We start from the raw sequence: 19,310 nt of genomic DNA, 5'->3' as shown, positions 1-19,310 counted from the left end.
CTGTCAGTCTTTAGGAGCCTGTTGTGCTGCTACACCTCCAGGTGTTTTCTTCTTTTTGCTTTTGCCATAGTTCAATTTCAAGCTTTTACACATAAACACAAATTTAAAATACTTTGTTTGCACGTGTTAAGTATCTAATATCATATTTGCTTTAGTTGCTCCAGTATATCACAGCTGATTGAAGACAGAGAGGGATCAACCTTTAATGCTCCAGTTCCTTAGACCTCCACTGCTGCTTGTGTGTATTGAATTACGTCTGCTGGCATGGACTTTAAGTACTGTCATGGAGTTAAAGAACCATGCATTAATCTATTAACTACACCATTATTAATTTATTTGACAGACAGAAAATTCATTGTTAACTGAGTAATCATTACAGTAATTGTTAAAGCAAATGTCGAACATTCTCTGGTTCCAGCTTCTCCAGTATGAAGATTTCCTGCTATTACCTCATAGTTAACTGAATGATGTTGAGTTTTGAACCTCTGGTTCTGGTTTCAAGGTGACACAATTTTTAGGCAACACACTGTTTGCTGTTAATGTCAGTATGCTATGAAAATCAAGTCGGAGAGACTTAACTTGCTTGGAAAACCCTCCACAATCAACATTAAGTGTGTTTACAGTGTAGTAGACGACTTGCCTTGCTGGGAATTTTTGTTTTGGTTTGTTTTTTTAAGGACAAGGACATTACATTGCACCCACAAGCCAAATCTGCACCCATCCAAATTCCACCAGCCTGTCAACTCAACCACTGACTCAGTTGGCCTCCTACTCACTCACTCACTCCACCACTCACTCACCCACACGCTAACTTATTTGTGGAATAAGAGGAATATATGGATTTAAATGTCTTAAAAGCAAAGGACATGAAAGAGTGTGACATGTAAGTGAAAGACTGTGACACACACACGCAGGGGAGATGAAATGAGGGAATAGAAAGAATTGTGAAATAGAACGCAAGAGCGAGAGACGGAGAGAAGTCATATCATTTTCAGTGCAGCATTATGTACATCATTTAATGAATAGCAGGTGCAGCAGAGTGCACCAGTGGACCTTTATCTGAGTGCATGCGTGCAGACATGTATATATTTTAAGATGTAAAGTCAAGAGCTTTCATGGGAAGTGCATTAAATAGTACCACTCACATATTCTCACCAGAAAATGCTGTATGCTGGCAAGATCCCCATTTTAAATAGTGCTCTATCCTTTTTCCCCCCCTCCAAAATCTAAGAAGCAAGTTCTAACACTGATCCTGAAACGGGTGGTTGCTTCAGTTAAAGAACTGATGCCAAGCTGCTTTGCAACACTCTCTGAAAATGCAACATGAGGTCTGTTAGTAATTCTGTCTTACTCCCTTTTGAACTCTTTCTCTCTGTCAGTTTGAGGGGGAGGCTTTAGGTGGGTGGACGGATTAACTATGTAGTATTGGTGCAACTCTTTGTAAGATGCAGCACAGGTCCGAGTAAGATACAGTAGGATGCCTTTTCTCCTCTGTCATTCTTATTTTTCCCACTTCAAACTCTTGGCGTAAACATATGTACAGCCGAGGCAAAAGAAATGTTGGAGGAATCAATAAATCAGGACAAATGGATTCATCAGGTTTCCTTCATCTCTCCGTGGTTGTTCAATTACAGGCCTGCCCAAGCGTCTGTTAGCGAACAGTCATGTTGATCTGCCTGAATCGTCTCTTAGATTGCTCGTGAAAGTTCTGCAGGATGTGACCCCTGACTAACTTCAGTTGTGTGGGAGTCCTTGTTCTTTTCATGCAACAGCTTTGATGTGCAACAAGAGAGCAACAAGAGAGACAGAAGATTTAAAATCTGCTGACAACAACTTTCTCTCTAAAGAGTGCTCATTTGGGAGCACGTCTTGTGTTTTGATGTTTTATTGTGATTAGTCACCTTCTGTGATGCAGAGAGGATTTCCAGTCACTGACTGTACTGACATTGAATTTTATTTGTGAAATTAAGGTAAATTTACTCCCTTTTTATTAGACTGGATGAGACACTTCTGTGTTAATGGCTGACAGGTGTATTTTGAATGAAAGCCTTGCATAGCATAGCCCAAATCCATCCTTCAGAATCCCTGAAATAATCATCATTGAGAAGTATTAACGATTTCCCACTTACTGCATGGCTGTCTTCAAATTTTCATGCCCTTGGTTGTTTCATGCGACTCTGAGTGATGCAGTGTCCACACAGTGAGTCATCGCGTATCAGCCGCTGCGGGTTTTCTGGACAAGTTCATTAAGCTCTCTACTAAATGGGACACAAGAGCTTTGATGACGTTTTTTATTGTTAGATAACAGATGAAAAATTATTCAAAAGGTCAAATCAACACTGACGTCTTAGTGAAAATAAAGACAAATCTCCCACATAACCTTCCTTTTAAAGATATTTGCATATGCTATGATCATCATGATCAACTTGCGTGACAGAGATGAAGTTCGAAAGGGTACGTTTGAGCCGAAGAAGAAGAAAATTTTGCGATGAAGTATGCTCACAGTTTTCTTTGGTATCAGGCAGTTACAGTGTGACAGAGAGAGAAGAGAAGCCAGAGACAGTCTGCTGGATCCTGTTGCTTCCAGACACTAATCAGCCTTTTTTGACCCTTATTTTGAAATGACTCCATTAATGTAGCCCAGAAGTCTGGAAAAGTTTTTTGGGAGCTGAAGCCACACACAGAGACACACACACACGTTCACATGTATGAACTACTTTACAGCCTGAATGTTATAAGCTTAATAAAGTATTATCTTATCCCACCTTATCTCTTTGCCCCTATATCATCTGAGTTTTTACCCCTCTCTGTATAAATCAATAGAGAATTGAATATACCCAAAGGGACCCAAAGTGGGGAATAGATGTACTACAATAAAATTACAACAAGGAAGCAATTTTTAGATAATTCATTATGGGTAAACTGGGCAACTGATTATGTGTCATTGCCCAAACAATTTGCAATGCATGTCATGTTTTAGCTGTTTATTCACAGTTTTTAAAAAGCTCAAAATGGCATGAGGCTGCGAAGAGATCACACCAATGGTGCACATTTACCAACCAACCACAAACGGCACAAGTGGGCATTTGTTAGAAATCAAACAAGAGCGGCGTAGGTAATTCAGAGCACCCGCTTTGTCAGGAAGGAAGAGAATTTAGGACACATATTTAGAAGGAGCTGGAGAATTGGGACAGAGACAGAAAATCTCAGAGTTGCCATGGGCAGCAGCGGAAAGGAAACTGCAGTCCCTTTAGTGTAAGCATACACTGCTTGTAAATTTCTCCTGGGCATTTAACCTGAAGGCCCTCAGAAATACTTCCTAAAGCAGGCATTTGAAGGTGCTATTTTTTGTGCAAGGTTAATAACAATACTGATAAAGGTAGAAGCACCGGGATGTGCTATTACATGACTGCACAGTTCCCTGAATGATTCTGTGTTAATTGGATGTACTTACATCACTTAAAATGATGGCTCCGGTACTTTCTCTGTGCACATGCAGATTTCTTCCCATAGTGCAAAGATGTGCTTCTCATATGAATTTGTGACTAAATCACCCAGTGCTGGTATAATGAGTGGGCTTTGAGGGTTTGCCACATGATGGATCTGTCAAGAGTTTTTCCTGGCTTCTGCCTTGACTGAGATAGAGTTCAGCCTCACAGTAACCTTAAATATGTAAGAACGAGAGTGAGGACCCAAGTGCAGTTCTGCAAGGCAGGGGACTGAGGACATGTATAAGCAGTTTATTGTCTTGGCAAAACAAAAAGAATTACAGCCAACAAGCCTATCCAGCTAATCTCACTAGGCAACGGTCAATCTATAACGCTGAAAACAGCAAACAGAACTCAAACAACTCATCTCGGCTACATGTACACATGAACGGTGAACTCTAGATATATATATATATATACACAGAGTACTGTGTCTGTGTGTTTTAGGAAACAGGTGACGTCAATGGTTAGACAAGGTAAGTTATTGGCTAGAAGCAACTAGTGTGGGCTTGTGTGGGCAGGGTAAGAGAGAGTGAGAGAGAGAGTGAGACAGCACCCAGGATAGCTCCCTCACCGCTCCCAGCAGCAGCAGGATCAGCACCCTGGAGAGCGCCACAGCCCACAGTCCTGACAATAGGAATAAAATAGGAATAAACCAGAGTGGAAGTTGCTTGAATGCGTTCATCCGTGTGATGTGGAGATTTTAGCTCCAAACAGTTGAAAGCAGCATATTTAGTAAGTCGGTAAACTGTGTGTGTTTAAGTAATGCTTTGAGGTAGAGATGATCCATGACTTTGGCATGTTTTCATTGATTGTTGTCAGCTGTATCGCCTTTGTGAACAAGTGAATTGCTGAAGAGCACAAAGTAGATAGCAGTGAGCCACAGTCATGAGGCAGAACAATGGCCTCAGCAACTTCCATTGTGCATGTTTGCCACGCCTCTGATGGATATATGCTGTATTTGAATGTTCGTCGACATGTACAGTGGCATGCATTTTGGGTTTGGTCAAGATTACTTTTCCATTTTTTACAGTTTTAAAATTCCAAAAAAGGAAAAGGGCCCAAAGGCACCACACAGGCATAGTACCCTCATCAGTTCTTAGGAACACCCCCTTTGGCAAGTATCGCAGCTTGTGAACACTCTTTGTAGCCAGTTAAGATTCTTTCAGTTCCTGTTTGGGGGATTTTCTCCTGTTCTTCCTTGCAAAAGGCTTCTAGTGCACTGCTCTTTTGAGGTCTATCCACAGAGTTTCAGTGATGCATAGGTTGTTGGACAAGGGCAAAACCTTCTGCCTCTTGAGGTTTTCCATTGTGGCTTTGAGGTGTTTTTAGGATAATTATCCTGATGTAGAAGTCATGCTCTTTTCATCTTCAGCTTTTTTACAGATGGTGTGATGTTTGCTTCCAGAGTTTGCTGGTATTTAATTTAATCCTTTCTTCCCTCTTCCAGTGAAATGTTCCCCGTGCCAGTGATTGCAACACAAGCCCAAATCACGATCAATCCACCCCCGTGCTCAACAGTTGGAGAGGGCTGCACCCCATTTTCTCCAAACAAATACCTTTGTGACCTTCAATTATCTGAATTTTTAGAGGGCTAGGCAGCTACTTAGAGGAGCCCATGGCTGCTGATTGTTGGGACTAGGTTTGAGGAATTTATAAATCTTGAATGTGTCATCACTTGGCCTTTCCTAACGATGAATGTGATCAAACCATAACCCTAACAGGCTGATTGAGGTCAGAGACATTGGTAAAAGTTATCTGAGTGCTCAAATCTCTTGGGGTGCCCCAACTTTTGTTCTTCTACTCATTTAACTATTAGCATTTACAGATATTCTGACCGGGGTGCCCAGACATTTACCAGCCACTGCCTGGAAGTGTGTTATTGTGTATCATACATCGGTTGGCATCATCTTCAACCTGAACACTCTCCATGGCATGTTCCTAAACACATAAAGCAGACAGAAGAGCAGTAGAAAGAAAAGCAGGATAGAGAAACAGAAATGAATTGTGTAATGAAATCATCATCAGTGTGTGTGTGTGTGTGTGTGTGTGTGTGTGTGTGTGTGTGTCTAAATGATAGATGATATGATGACTGACAGAAATAACTGACAGATATTAAGTGGTGTGATATAGCAAAATGGAGCCTGTTGTGACTTTAACTGAGATTTTCAAAAGCATATTTTGAAGTCCTGCACATCCACAGTGTGTGTGCGCATGCACACACACACACACACACATGCACACACACATATACATACATACATATATACATACGCACACGTTAGTACTTCTATCCTTCTGAGGATAGTCATTGACATGTTGCATTCCCTAGCCCCTAACCCCACCCCTTACCCTAACCCTAACCTGAACCTGAACGTAATCCTAACCTAAATCTTCACACAGAGTCTTAACCCTCAAACAGTCCTTTGAACGTCTGTCCCAAAGTGAGGACCAGCCAAAATGTCCTCCTGCTCAAGGTCGAAAACTCCAGTTGGTTCTCACAAAGATAGCTGGATAATTACACACAAACACACAGGTGATTCCAATTATTATAGCTAATTGTTGCGTGGGTTTATACAGACTGTGCTTGATTGACATCTTCTTCACTCTCCTGCTTTGTTGCACTTGTTAACGTGTGAAAAATTACACCTTTATCATGTTTCTGAGTCCAAAGAGTTGACAACACAGAATCTCCAGTTTATCTCAAACCTCAACTTCACCAGCCAGAATAAGACAACGGTGCAGTGATTTAAAAGGTGTGGCATCCTGAAGAGAGCAAATACTTATGCAGTGAGTTATCTTCAGCTTTATTTGTTCTTAATTTAGGTTCATTTGTATGGATTTGTTTTCACCTCATCAAATAATCTTTCTTTAATTATTAAAAAAAAAAAGCCTAATTACATCTTCTGTGATTCAATTTTGTAAACATTAACGCATGAAAAAGTCCAAAGGGGATGAAATACTTTTTATAGGCTGCGCATGTGTGTGCGTTCAAGTGCTCGTGAGATTCTGCAGGCTGAGATGAAAGGCCATTCGCCTTTGAAGAGAGGCCCATATCACAGCTCTACACTGTTCTACATACTGCTTGAAACCACAATCTTTTTTTTTCTTCTTCTTTTTTGTCATTTTAAAAATTTATTTAGAAACTTGGTTTTGTTTTATTTATACCTTTATTCTTTTTCAGAGTGACACAGTGTCGTGTTTCATTGTCTTGCCACACGTTGCCTCTGTCGCCCATTTTTCTTCCATGACGATTTTTTTTTTTTTTTTCCACATTAATACTTCATGCCTCTGTCTGACATGTCTGTGCTAAGGACTGACTGTTTGAGTTTCCTCATCCTGTTTCCTTTGTGAAAAAATGTAGGCAGGCCGATTAAGACAAGTAACAGATTTTATATTGCCCTAAAGAGTTGTAAGAAACCGAAAAACTATTCACATTATTATCCTCTTCATTCCACTCTATCACACAGACATCCCCAAGAGTTACATTCAATAATTTTGAAAGAATTAGAAGTGGAAAACAAAAATGATATTTTCCCTCTCCACTCTATGGCAAACAGCTAAATAAATCACAATGAGGCTTTAGAGCAATATCAAATAGCATGTTGATGGAAAACACAAAATGAGAAAACATTCAACTCCAGCAGCCTCTTACACAAGTCACAGTAATCATATCACTGCACAGCTGTACATGCACACACCCATACAATCAAATCCACATGGGGACACACACTCACACACAATAAACCATGCTCCGAGCTATTAAAAAAGCAATTAGCTTGAGCTTCATCTGTGAGATCCGGAGAAAAGGCCATGGGACTTACATATTAGCACAGAAAAAGAAGTATAGACGAGGACTTAAAGGAGTGAGGAGAAAATATGAGCTTCATACATTTGAGACCATGAAGGCTGTTACATCTGTGCATATAGAAAAAGGCAGGGGGAGATGATCAAAACAGGTGTGCTTGAGTTGGTGGAAAGACCTGGTGGGATGCCAACAGATGGAACGCACAAGATGCAAGACATGTATTTAATCCACATGAAAAATACAGCGCTCAGACACAGAAGGAGACAAATTGCCTGTTATTGCTAAAACCAGCTAAAGCCAGTTTCCTTCCAGCCTCTGTATTGAAGATGAAAAATAGAAAGTATTCTTATTCCGTGCTGCTCGCTGTATTAATTAGAGTTCACATACAGCATATAATTGAGGTTGTATTTCTTCTTTTTTTGTTCCACTTTTTGTGCCTAAAGTACGATCTGGATATGCTTCAGTTGTTAAAGATAGATGTGTTTGATACAAAGTTGAGCTGCTGGTCACCCACAGACACTTCACGGTATTAAATTCAATTAATTATTTCATTTCAGTCGAGCAGAAAAACTGATAAGGTGTAATATCAGTTTACAAATCATTTATCATCTTGTTGGCCATATCTACCTGTAATGTGGGTACGGCTGGAATTGGGATGGAAACATAAGAAATCCATTTTATCCATGAATTTATTTTAAAAATTGGTGCCATGGATCTTATCCAGAAGTCATTTTATTTCTATTACCACACAATAAAAATTAGACCTCCAAACACTTTCCTTATTATTCGTAGATTGAATGTCACAGGGCGTGCACCTTGTTCAGTTAGAGTTTTTTTTTTTCTGTCTGCAATCAAACTTCATCACAGTGCACGTTGGAAGACCAATTTTCTACAAATCACACACAGAAGTTCCCCTTTTTCTAAACAAACAAAGAGCATCGCTAACACAAATTTTTGAGAAATCTCGTCAAACATCATTTGCATTTATTATGTTGACTTTATTTACTGGATCAACTTCAGAAACCAGGACACCACCATGGCATCTTGTTTCAAACATGAGATGCAATACTTCATTCTCTCTCTGAGCTGCATATCCCCATCTCACACATGAAAGCCAATTACATGACTCTCATTAACTCATAGTCGTCCTCTTTGAACATGGTTAATCATGCACGGAGTGCCAAGAGGGTAGAGATTAGGAAGCATGAACACACACATGCAGAAACATGTCAAGGCGCCTGGGATTGTTTGTTTAAAGGATACAGAGCGCGGACAAAATAAATGCTGATAAGAGATTTTGACTTGGAAGCAACTGTGGTTGTATTATCGCTGTTATTCAACAAAACCCTTTAGTCCTTCCTTGTGCTGTGTTATATGTGTTTCTATATTTGTCTTCTTTCGCTGGACATTAGATGATCCTGCTATTTTTGCTGTGGATGGTGTGTGTGTGTGTGTGTGTGTGTGTGTGTGTGTGTGTGTGTGTGTGTGTGTGTGTGTAGTACCCTGGGCATAAATGTACCCTTGTAGGTCATACAGCAATTTGATGTCAAATGATACATGGTCCTCCAATGTGTGTGTGTTGCTCACTTACACATGTTGGTATGAAGCCAGATGACTAGAAGGGACAGTGGTTCATTAAACACACGCAGGGCAGTGAGATCACACACACAGCTTCGGTATACAGTAGAGAGCATATTAAATCAAGCACACATCCAGTGTAACACTCACTCAGACACACATCGAGATGTCTCACAGACCTACACACATGGCAGAGGAAACGCAGACACACACGCACACACACACACACACACACACTCTCAGCACCGGGTGGTCTAACTGGGCCCCCGGTGGTTCAGGACAGATTCAGGACACTTTGGGTTCATTAGTCAAACCAAAGTAGGACAGATACCTTTAGAACTTAACTCTCTTCTCCTTCCTACTCAGTCTCTCTTTTCTCTTTCTTCTCTTGACCTCCCCCTTTTCCCCTCTCCTTCTCCCATCATCTGTATGATCTTTTCCCTTCTTTTTCAAAGTCTTCTTTTCATCTGCTGGAAACATAGTGCCATCTGTAGCAGTTCTAGCCCTCTCTTTGTTCTCTCCATCTCCATCCCCCTCTGATGGCTCTCTCTCTCTCTCTCTCTCTCTCTCTCTCTCTCTCTCTCTCTCTCTCTCTCTCTCTCTCTCACACACACACACACACACACACACACACACACACTGTCTGTCTGTGAGATACACTAGTGTGGACGCAGATACAAGCTGTGAGTTTGATCTGAGACAATTTGCTGCAACATTAATGAAAGCATAAACTCACATGAATATTGATGAGCTATTCTTTTGGAATCTGCACATTCCGGATGGCCTAAAGGCAAAATGGTGAGACACATGCATACACACACACACACACACACACACACACACACACACACACACACACACACAAAGATGGAATATTTCAGAGACAAATATTGCAAATTAATATTCAGTGATGACATGAAATCTGAAATTGTCATGGTCTCTCATGTTGTCCCCCTCTGAGCAAGGAAACTCTGCCCACAGACACACAAACACACAGACACACACACACACGCACACACGCACCCACACACACACTTTTGTTGAGGTGTTTGTTCCTTTGTTTGATTTCAAATGTCCAAGAGAAGAGGTTTCCATGTAGAGAAGATTATCCAACTGATGTGCCTCATGTTGCCTGTGCGTGCTCGTGTGTGGGTGGTTAAAGTTAAAGCTGTGCCGTGTTGGAAAGTCAGAAAATCCAAGACCACTTCGCTTTATTCCAGTTTATGTTCATATGAATTTAACTCTTGAATTATTGAAAGGAATAATTCTGGGTGGTTATCCGCTTTCCTTCTCAGAGATTATCGATACCACTTTCATGTCTGTGTGCTAAATAGTTAATACCAGCAGCCGGTTAGGAATCAGGGGCAAGCAGCTAGCCTGGCTCTGTCCAAAGGTAACAAAAGGTGGCTTCCAGCTCCTCCAAAACTCACTAAATAACACATTATATGTGGCAAGTTGTGGTTTTATGGAAGGTTATGTGCGACAGTATTTTTTGGTGGGCGCAGTGATTTCCTGCAGTCTTGTTGCCATTGTGAGATTGCCAGGCAGCCAGCAGAGTCTGCAGACTTCCCATCTAACATCAATCTGTCAGAAAAGTGTGTCTGAGTGTTTTCTGTGTTTGCGTGCATTTCTGCTTGATTGTGGCAAATTGTCTTTCAGTGCTAAGCTCTATTTTTGCGTTTTTTAAACTCAAGGGCAATCTCTTCAAAAATCAAATGTGGGTCTAATTTGTTTTCACGAAAGAGAACAAGACTCAGATGTGAATGTGTTTATACAATCATAAACCAGTCAAACTGAGTTGAAGCATTAGCCGTGTGTGTTGTGTGTTCTGTTACTCCGGCCCCGTCCTCAGAACTTTAGGGGAATTTAATGAACTTTCAGAAACATTGCTGCTCAAACTTTCATAAACCTTTGTGGCTCTGCTTGATTGTGTATGCATGTGAATGTGAGTCAGTGTCTTTGTGTATTTCTCCGGTTCCCACAGTTCTCTTTCCTCTGCGCTTTTCAGGGACACAATGAGGATGATTAATCATAGAATGAATCTCTTTCTTTCCATCTCTGTTGTTCCTAATTCTTTCTCTTACATCAATACTGTTGTACGCACATAAACCTATTCTCTTTCATGCCTTTTATTGTCTTCTCTTTGTGTTGTCCCTCTGCCTCTTTCCTTATTCTGTGTTCTCTTTGCTGCTGTTTCTCCTCATGTTTGGTAAGTAAGGAGAGAGACAGACGGACAGATAGTCAGTGTCGGACTTTCAAGGCCCTCCGGTACTCAGAGATATGAGACACGACACTTTCCGGTGCGTGCACCTGCACTCACTGATAACACACATAGGCTACACAGCTACACACACACACACACACACACACAAACCCGTGTGCACACGTGCTCATATACACACAAACCCTCATATGCAGCATATTCACCACTCATACCAGGAGTGACAGTTGACAGATCCACTCCAAAGAGCCTTGGAGCGCAGAGATCGTTTTCCTCTCCCAGTCCTTTCCCTCCCCCTCTCTCTTTGAACATGTGTACATGTGTGGTTTTTAGCGCCTTTATTTTATTCATGAGGTAGTAATTATTGTACATATAATACAGTTATTATTCGATCAGTCAGCTGTTTGATCACACAGATTTGTTAAATACTCTCGTCTCCCTGCTTGACTTGTAAATGTCTGCTCCAATATGGGTGTGCTTTATTTCTGAAACAGATGTGATGCCTTGACAGACACATAAGCACCGTGATTTTTACTCACTGTTTTCTCATTTATACAAACGGAGCACAATTTGTGTTTTCCAGGTATTGGAAAATTATTCAGCCCTTGTTTTGCTCAGATTTGTGTTTGCAGCTGCTGTGCTGTGGCTCTCTGCAGATAATCTCCCCAGTGAGGTTGGTTGGTCTGTGGCCACCCTAACTGCTACGCAATTGTCAGTGATTTACATACTGCCTTTTAATGCATCTGCCGATAACCAGGCTAAAAATGGGACAGTGCAGAAACAATGACAACACCGATCTAGAATGTAGGCTAATGATCTCTGTGGCTTCTATATGAGAAAAGATTCAATTATTCTGAACAAAAATAGTTCATTAAAACATAATTAGAACAAAATAACTTTTGCAAACTCATTTTCTGTGTCCAACCTCGTTTGGAAAATGTGTCTCATTTGGAAAAATTCAGTTTTTGTGTATTCTATCCAGGAGCTATGCAACTGCCATTCTGCTTAGCTCATCCTAGTAGAGTTTGTGTTTATAGACATGAAATCCTGCCATAAATATTTGCTCAAAAAGATGGTCGTAATTTATGATTCATGCTTATGGTGGCGTGACTGCATTCTTTCTTCCTTCAGCCAATCAGTTGTGCCAGCGTTGGGCTGCTCTGGATAGTGTGACACAACATGCCCCTTTGGATCATCTGTATTAAATGATAGAAGAGTCATGGACATGTCTGTGCGTGTGGGTGTATGTGTTACATTCAGAGTAATAAGGCCCCCATGGTCTTTGCAGCGCTCATAAGGTGTTAATTGTCTCCTTCTCCTTGCACAAATAGAAAGACTGTGTAAACACTTGTTTGTGAATTGAGACGTCCTTCCCTTTCTGATGTGCTAATGACGGCTGTACCGCTGGATCTCCTGTCAGTGACTTCAACTGCTTTGGCTTTTCTGTTTACACAGATAATGTGATGGAATGCTCAAATAATGAGGGAACAGTTACTACTATTATTTGTTTTATTTATGTCCACCCACACAAAGAAACAGAATGTGAAATATTAGCCCATGCATATATATACAGCCCTTCAAGTAAACTGTTGACAAGCATCCACTAATGGACTTCAAGCTTGTGCGTTCACGGTGTGCCGATCAGTCAAACTAGTTAAATTTGTCATTGTTTTTCATCTGCTCAGACAGTTGCACTCTCTTTAACTGCCATTCATCAATAAATGTTTCACAGTGAAGCTGTGTCAGTATCTTTGTTGGGGGAGCTCAGTGCTGTGAGATGAATTCGAGACCAGGCTTTGAAGTGAAAAAAATAAATAAATAAAATACAATATCAAGAAATAAAAAAAGCGCAAATTTCTCATATAAAAATAGGATGAATAAAACCAAAAGGAAGTCTACAGTAAGCTGCATTTAACAAGAGTTAGCAGAGACTAAATGCACATAAGCCCATCTGCTGTTTTTTTCACATTAACTTACCATTTATTTTCCTGGGAATGGGTTCTGATAGCTGGCTCTGTTTTGAGAAAATACCCAGATTCTGAAGCTTTTCATTCACAAACTCTCCTGCTCTGTTTTGCTTCTTTCTGATGCATCTGCAAAAATTCAAAGACCTGGCCACACATACAAACATGCTAACTCAGCGACACAGAATTTAACAAGACTGATTCACTATGACGGGCTGCCTTAAATATTGCAAAGTGTGGATATACTTCACCAAGTAAACATTGATTTAGTACACGATTCAGACTCCATAAAATCCTATCAACCCTCATTCCTATATATCCCTGTCCAACCATCTGTGAACTCTCCTCTTGTGGTATCTATGCAGACATTTTTTTTATGGGGGTGAATGGGATCTCATTATCGGTACTCACAACAGTGAAAAATTATATTTAAAAGATTCAACAGCAGCGTGTCTGTCCAGAATGTCCCTGAAACTGTGGATCTCCACAGACGTGAACAGTTTTCACTCAAACTACTTTCAACCAAAGAAATGGTCTCTATAAAAACTGTTGACATTGTCTTCTGTGTTTACTGTCTGTACAAATAGTCACTTGTTCCAGGGCTAACTGACCAACTGGGGCTTGTTTGTTTTTGTGAATGAAGGTGCATGGCGCGCATGCTGTTGCGCAAACCCACAATGTGAGCTCACAGGACATGCTCACTTAGCTGTGACAAACAGGTACTTGGTAATTTCATGACCCGTGGTGCTGATGCAGCAGAGGCGCAGAGGGGGCGCAGATGTGAAATGGGTTGAATTAGGAGGAATTAATCGTAGGTGTGTTAGGGGTTGGCAACAGTCATAGCCAATCGAATCAGCTAATCCTATTTTCTTTAAAAGCAGTGCGTTCCCTGTCATGGCACGCTGACAGATGCATAATGGAGAAGAGAATCCAGGCCAACTTCACCCAAGAGAAAATCAATGTTTTATCATGGAGGTCACTGGTTTGCCAGCGCATGGCCACTGCATTTTATCTAAACAAGCATGAAAAAATGGATTTTAGTGTTAAGCCATTCATTGAGGTGTCAAGAATCATATGAATGCCAACAAAAATGAGCTTGGTAGCAAAATGTTCACCTCTGTCTCCCGGTGATACGTTTAGGCTGCTATTTGAAACTAAGCTCCACCTTTATGTATTTTCTGTTTGGCAACAACACTGCTTGGTTTTCTAGTGTAACTGTATTTTTCATGCATTGGGTGATTATATAAACTGCAGGTAGAGCAAAATATGTTATCCAGAAGAAAGAAAGAAAGAAAGAAAGAAAGAAAGCAATATTTGATTCCCTATTATCAAGCCCATTTTCAGCAGTATTGCTATAGCACCATTATACTCATGGCCACAAAGTCGATCCGCTGGAGCAGCTTGTGTTAAATATCTTGCCTGAATGTGTCACAGGAGAACTATCTCTCTCCTCTTCTCTCTGTCGTCTTGAGTGGAGTGTGGGTGCAGCAGGGCAGTCAGTTGTTCTCAGTGTGATGACACAGGTGGCAGCCGCAACATTATCATCAGGCCTCGCAGACATCTGATGGAAAATCTACTTATTCCTTTTTCTTCCTTTGACTTCTCCTGTCTTCTCTACTCTTCTGCTTTCCTCTTCATCCTTCATTTTCCAATATCTCTTTTTCTCCCGCACCCCCACCTTTCAGATTTCCTGTATTGTTTCAGCTCTCCTGGGCTGTCACACAGAACAAGATGAGAAACCGGGAAAGCAGCTTATCAGCTGTGCCAACTGACAGGAGGGTAGTTGTGTGTCTGTGTGTGTCTGTGTGTGTGTGTTAGTGAGACTGCATGCGTCGGTAATAAAGCTTGGCGCATGCCTCTGTGTGTGTGTGTGTGTGTGTGTGCGCTTGCTACAGTATGAGCACATATTGCATGGGTTTGTATGAGCATTTGTAATCAGTCAGTGCACGCGTGTGTGCAGCTGCGTCTGGTGGAGGCTTTGATATACGCAGACAGAGAAAAAGAGTTTTGGCTCCCATCAGCTTCATGCTCCATCAGCACTCACCATTGTGTTGCAAGTCCCACTGCTCTCTGACACACAGACATATACAGTAGACACACACACACACACACACACACACACACACACACACACACACACACACAGCCTGTATATGATGTACACATCTGTGTGAAGATGCTTACACTCACACACAAGCACCACTGCCGCTACAGTTCCTGAGCTCTCCCACATGATGTATCACTCTGACAATCGTGACTGTCATAGCTACAATCTTCATTGTTTTCCTTACTGTCAGGTTGTCAGTCTTATCCTGTTCTACTCAAGCTCTCAAGCCCCTATACTTTACTGCTCGCTTTCAGACTTATATAATTGTTTGTCCACACTTTGTGCACACACAATATCATATTGTTGATCACACAGAGGTAAACAGCAGCAAAATTCACACGCTGACACTGCCAACTCACGGCCTCCCAATGAGCTTGTTGTTGGGCAGGTTTTAGAAATTTGTGTGAGTGTGAAAAAGTTGTTATGTGCTTTAGCTGATAAATTTCTGTAGATGTTTTTCTTTTTAAAAATTCTGGTAACGTTGTATTTTGTTTACATTTTTCCTTTCATTGTTCAATGTTAAAAGTCTGTCATTGATATCTACAAACACCTTATTACCTTATGATAATAACATAACACCTTATTCTGCCTACATTTAAGCCCAAGGTCATATTTTTCCAGGTTTAAAATACAGAATTTCCATTATTAGAGAAAAGGAGGACATAAATTGTGATTTTTTTTCATGTTAAGCTGAATCAGTTTCAGCCTTGCAAAATAGTTTGATAGTATATGTAATTCAGCTCCACTGTAGATATGTTTTCCTTCTATATATCTGATGCTAAGAATTGGGAATTCAGAAGACAAAGGGGCTAATTTGTAGATGTGGGTGGTGTAAGTTGTGAGAAGGCCCACTGATGGTGAGTGTTGAATAGGTACAGGGGTGCAGTTTGTACAAGGCATGTTCAATTAGGAGTATCCTAAAATCGTTGGGTGCCAGTGTACATGGAAAAATGAGGCAGCAGAGGTTTGTAAGAGTTGTGAGTTGCCAGGAGTCCAGGGAGGATGCACTTGGAGTATTCTAGCCCAGATGTTTCAACTGGAAGGATAGTGCACAGTTGGATTGTGACAGTGAGTCTAAATAAATTTTTTTTTTTTCTGACGTGGCGTGACAGGGAGCCTAAACAAGACAGGTTTATGACTACAGATGGAAAACTGATGGCGAGACATGACTAGCAAGAGTTTAGAAAAGTTACAGAGAAGTGCAATACAATGTTTGGGTGTGCAATAGCCAGTGATTAATGGGCATGCATACAGGTAATTTAAGTGTTACAGTGGAAGCCTTGGGCATAGAGTGGGACAGTACAGCTTTCCCGCCCCCGCAGCCTGGAGGGTGAGACAGGTAGAAGGAGGAGAAGCCAACAATGGTATCCTGATTAAGGTGGAATAATCCCAGGTTTACTGCCAGGTCTCAGCAAGACAAAGAAAGTCAAGCCAAGGGAATGGACTCTGACAAGGAGTCCAACTCTAGGTGTGGCCAGAGTTCCTCATTGTGAGGATAACCCTCAGTAAAGCAATGCTGCCAACACAGTTTGAGGAGCAGTCATAATGTCAGTTTGGGGTATTTGATAAACGTTGGTGACATTTCTGAAATGTATGGGAATGGTAGGTTTGCACTGATGGAGTATTAGTCCAGACAGAATAGCTGTATGCACATGGTGAGCAGTAGTGACAGTTTACAGGAACATATTGGGCAGAGAGTAATGCTGAGCATAGATCGCAGCTTCTGCAATAATTAGACAGCACCAGCAGGGACCATGTTGACACCTGGGGGAGCAGCCTGGTGCAGCAATCAATCCAGTTACAGTTGAAGTGCAGTTGAAGGAGGGGTAATTAGCCACACGTGCTAGTGTGGAGATAAAATCAGGTGGATGCAGAGTTTTTGTTTGCGGCAGAACAGATAAAACCATTTCTTCATTAGCTAAACTGCTGGATCGTCCCTCAGTACTCATTGGCCTAGAGGAAGGTTTCACCTGGACCGGGTGCCAGTCTATCACAGGGTTGACAGACAAACACATTCACACCTACAGGCCATGTAGTTTCCAGTTCATCTGACCTGTATGTCTTTGGATAGGAAAGCGTGTTCGACTAAACTGGCATTGCAGCGCTCTCCTGGAAAAGTCACAATCCTGAGAACCAAAATGTAGCATCTCCTGATGTAAAGGACAGGAGTGCCAGTCATGTAAGGGCTTAAAAGAAAACAGAAAAAGGGAGAGGAAGGGCCAAGGTGGTATAGCTAGACTCAGATTAAAGATTCAAGCGTGGATATGGGGACGTTTGTCCATTTTTTCACTGTAAAGGTGAATGGATTGCAAATGGTGGTTTTTATGTTCAAGGTGACATGGATACATGGATGTTTGAGGCTTAATGGGTAATTGTGTTGTGGATAATTGAGCTTTTATGACTTAAATCAGGCAGCCAGTCCCACTGAGCCAAAATGAGCAGCAGCACACGACAAGCATGTAATCCCCAGCAATCCTTTAAAGATAGAAGAAGCATTTGGTAGTGTTGGTGTTATACCTGCAGGGATGTCAGTGTGCGTGTGCTGAACTTTATGATGAGGTCAATGTTTGCTAGTTAGACGGAATAAAAATGCTTCATGACTCATATTTAATTGGGAAAAGAAGGCGATTCTTTCATGGAGAGTAATGGGACCCTTGAAATTGATGTTGTTGAAACATTAGTTGCTCCTGAGTAGTTAATGTCCCTCCTCACCATGTAGCTTCCCATTGAAATGACTCCAGCAGTTTTTCTTTCTTGCCATATATTGATTATTGTTACCTCCATCACACATACAATCACTCTGCTTTTCTCTTTATACCCGACTCAAGCTTTCTAATTATCTCTCTTTCATCTCCTGTAACTTTAGGTCTGTGCTGTCACCTCATACTCTCTCTTTGTCCCTTGTTGTTCCCCTCGTCCATCTGACTGTCTACCCTCCTGCTGTCCTCTCCTGCTCTCCTCTCATCCTTTGTTGTTTTACCTCACTATTACCTGCATGTCATCCCCTCCCCTTATTGTTTTGACCCACTCTTATCTCCTTGTTATGTTGTTTGTCTTTTCTCTCTCTCTTTTATCCCACTTTCTTTCACCTTTTCCTCCTCTCACTTCTTTGTCCTCTTATTTTCCTCGACTACTCGCCCTCCTCTCCTTTATTCTCCCTCACTCTCTGCCTTTCATCTCTCCTTCCGATCTCTCCTTCCCTTCCTTCTCTCCCATTTCCTTCCCTCATCTTTACTCACTTTCCTATGTTCAATCACTTTCCTTTTTCCATCCCACTTCTCTTGCTTACGGTTCTGGGCAATGTTCACCAAGCATATTGGCACAGGTTGGTGGTCGATGAGTTTCGCCATGATCACACACACGCACACACAGACACATGCGTATGTCTGCGCACACACAGACCTGTTGGGGATGGTGGCTGATGAGCACTGCCAGACTCTCAGCATCTATGCCCATCAGAGTTGCTCAAGAAACCTCATTAGGCCTCCTGGCCACAGCATGGCACTGGCTTGCCAGCCTGCCTTTTCCACTCTGGGAAGAATTTGAAGTCCTGGGGCCATACACTTCTCAACATCGACAATCATAAGTAGTGACTTAGACTCTCTGATCAAACCCAAGTGAAGCAACTCCAGTCTCAGGCGGGGATCACATCAGACACCCCCTCCAAATTCCTCACAGCCATCTTGATCTTGCAAGGCAACACGTAATTGGCTGTCAATCAGTTGTGTGCCTGCAAGATATACAAATAACACAATTCCAGAAAAGTTGGGACTCTGTGTAAAACATAAATAAAAACAGAATGTAGGCATTTGCAAACAAACTGTGTTTACTGACGACAGTTTTACAAAGTGTTGCCAAGCCTATGTAGTAATATCCTTTATACAATAATTTGTTCACAAAGTGGTGAACCTCGCCCGATCCTAGCTTGTGAATGACTGAACCATGTCAAAAAGTATTAACAAATGATCACATTCTGTTTTACTGATGTTTTACGCAGCATCCAAGCTTTTTGGATTTAGGTTTGTACATTCAGGCAATCAAACAAGCAACAGTCAGTCAAACAAATACAAAATTTAGCTGAAAATCCAAATGACCCACAAATGTTCCTCTAAGCTCCCTGTGATGGTAGCAAGTGGTGGTGGTC

The 19,310-nt window shown here is 41.4% G+C and overlaps 1 protein-coding gene across 7 annotated transcripts in view; it reads left to right on the top strand.

The window, feature by feature from the left end:
* The window catches only part of ccser1 (coiled-coil serine-rich protein 1), a 119,858-nt gene that overhangs the window by 88,001 nt on the left and 12,547 nt on the right, over positions 1-19,310 (top strand). For 2 of the 7 annotated variants that reach the window (XM_076730623.1, XM_076730621.1), the window contains one exon: positions 4,939-5,099. The exons of the other annotated variants lie outside the window; for them this stretch is intronic. In XM_076730623.1, coding sequence (XP_076586738.1) covers positions 4,939-4,941 — 3 coding nt within the window. In that variant the 3' untranslated portion in view covers positions 4,942-5,099. Of the gene's footprint in view, positions 1-4,938; positions 5,100-19,310 lie in introns of those variants that run through there. 7 annotated transcript variants of the gene reach the window in all.

Source organism: Chaetodon auriga, chromosome 5 (assembly GCF_051107435.1).
Source record: "Chaetodon auriga isolate fChaAug3 chromosome 5, fChaAug3.hap1, whole genome shotgun sequence".
NCBI lineage: Eukaryota > Metazoa > Chordata > Actinopteri > Chaetodontiformes > Chaetodontidae > Chaetodon > Chaetodon auriga.
The sequence above is the reverse complement of the archived record's forward strand: the minus strand, read 5'-3'. Positions and strand labels throughout refer to the sequence as shown.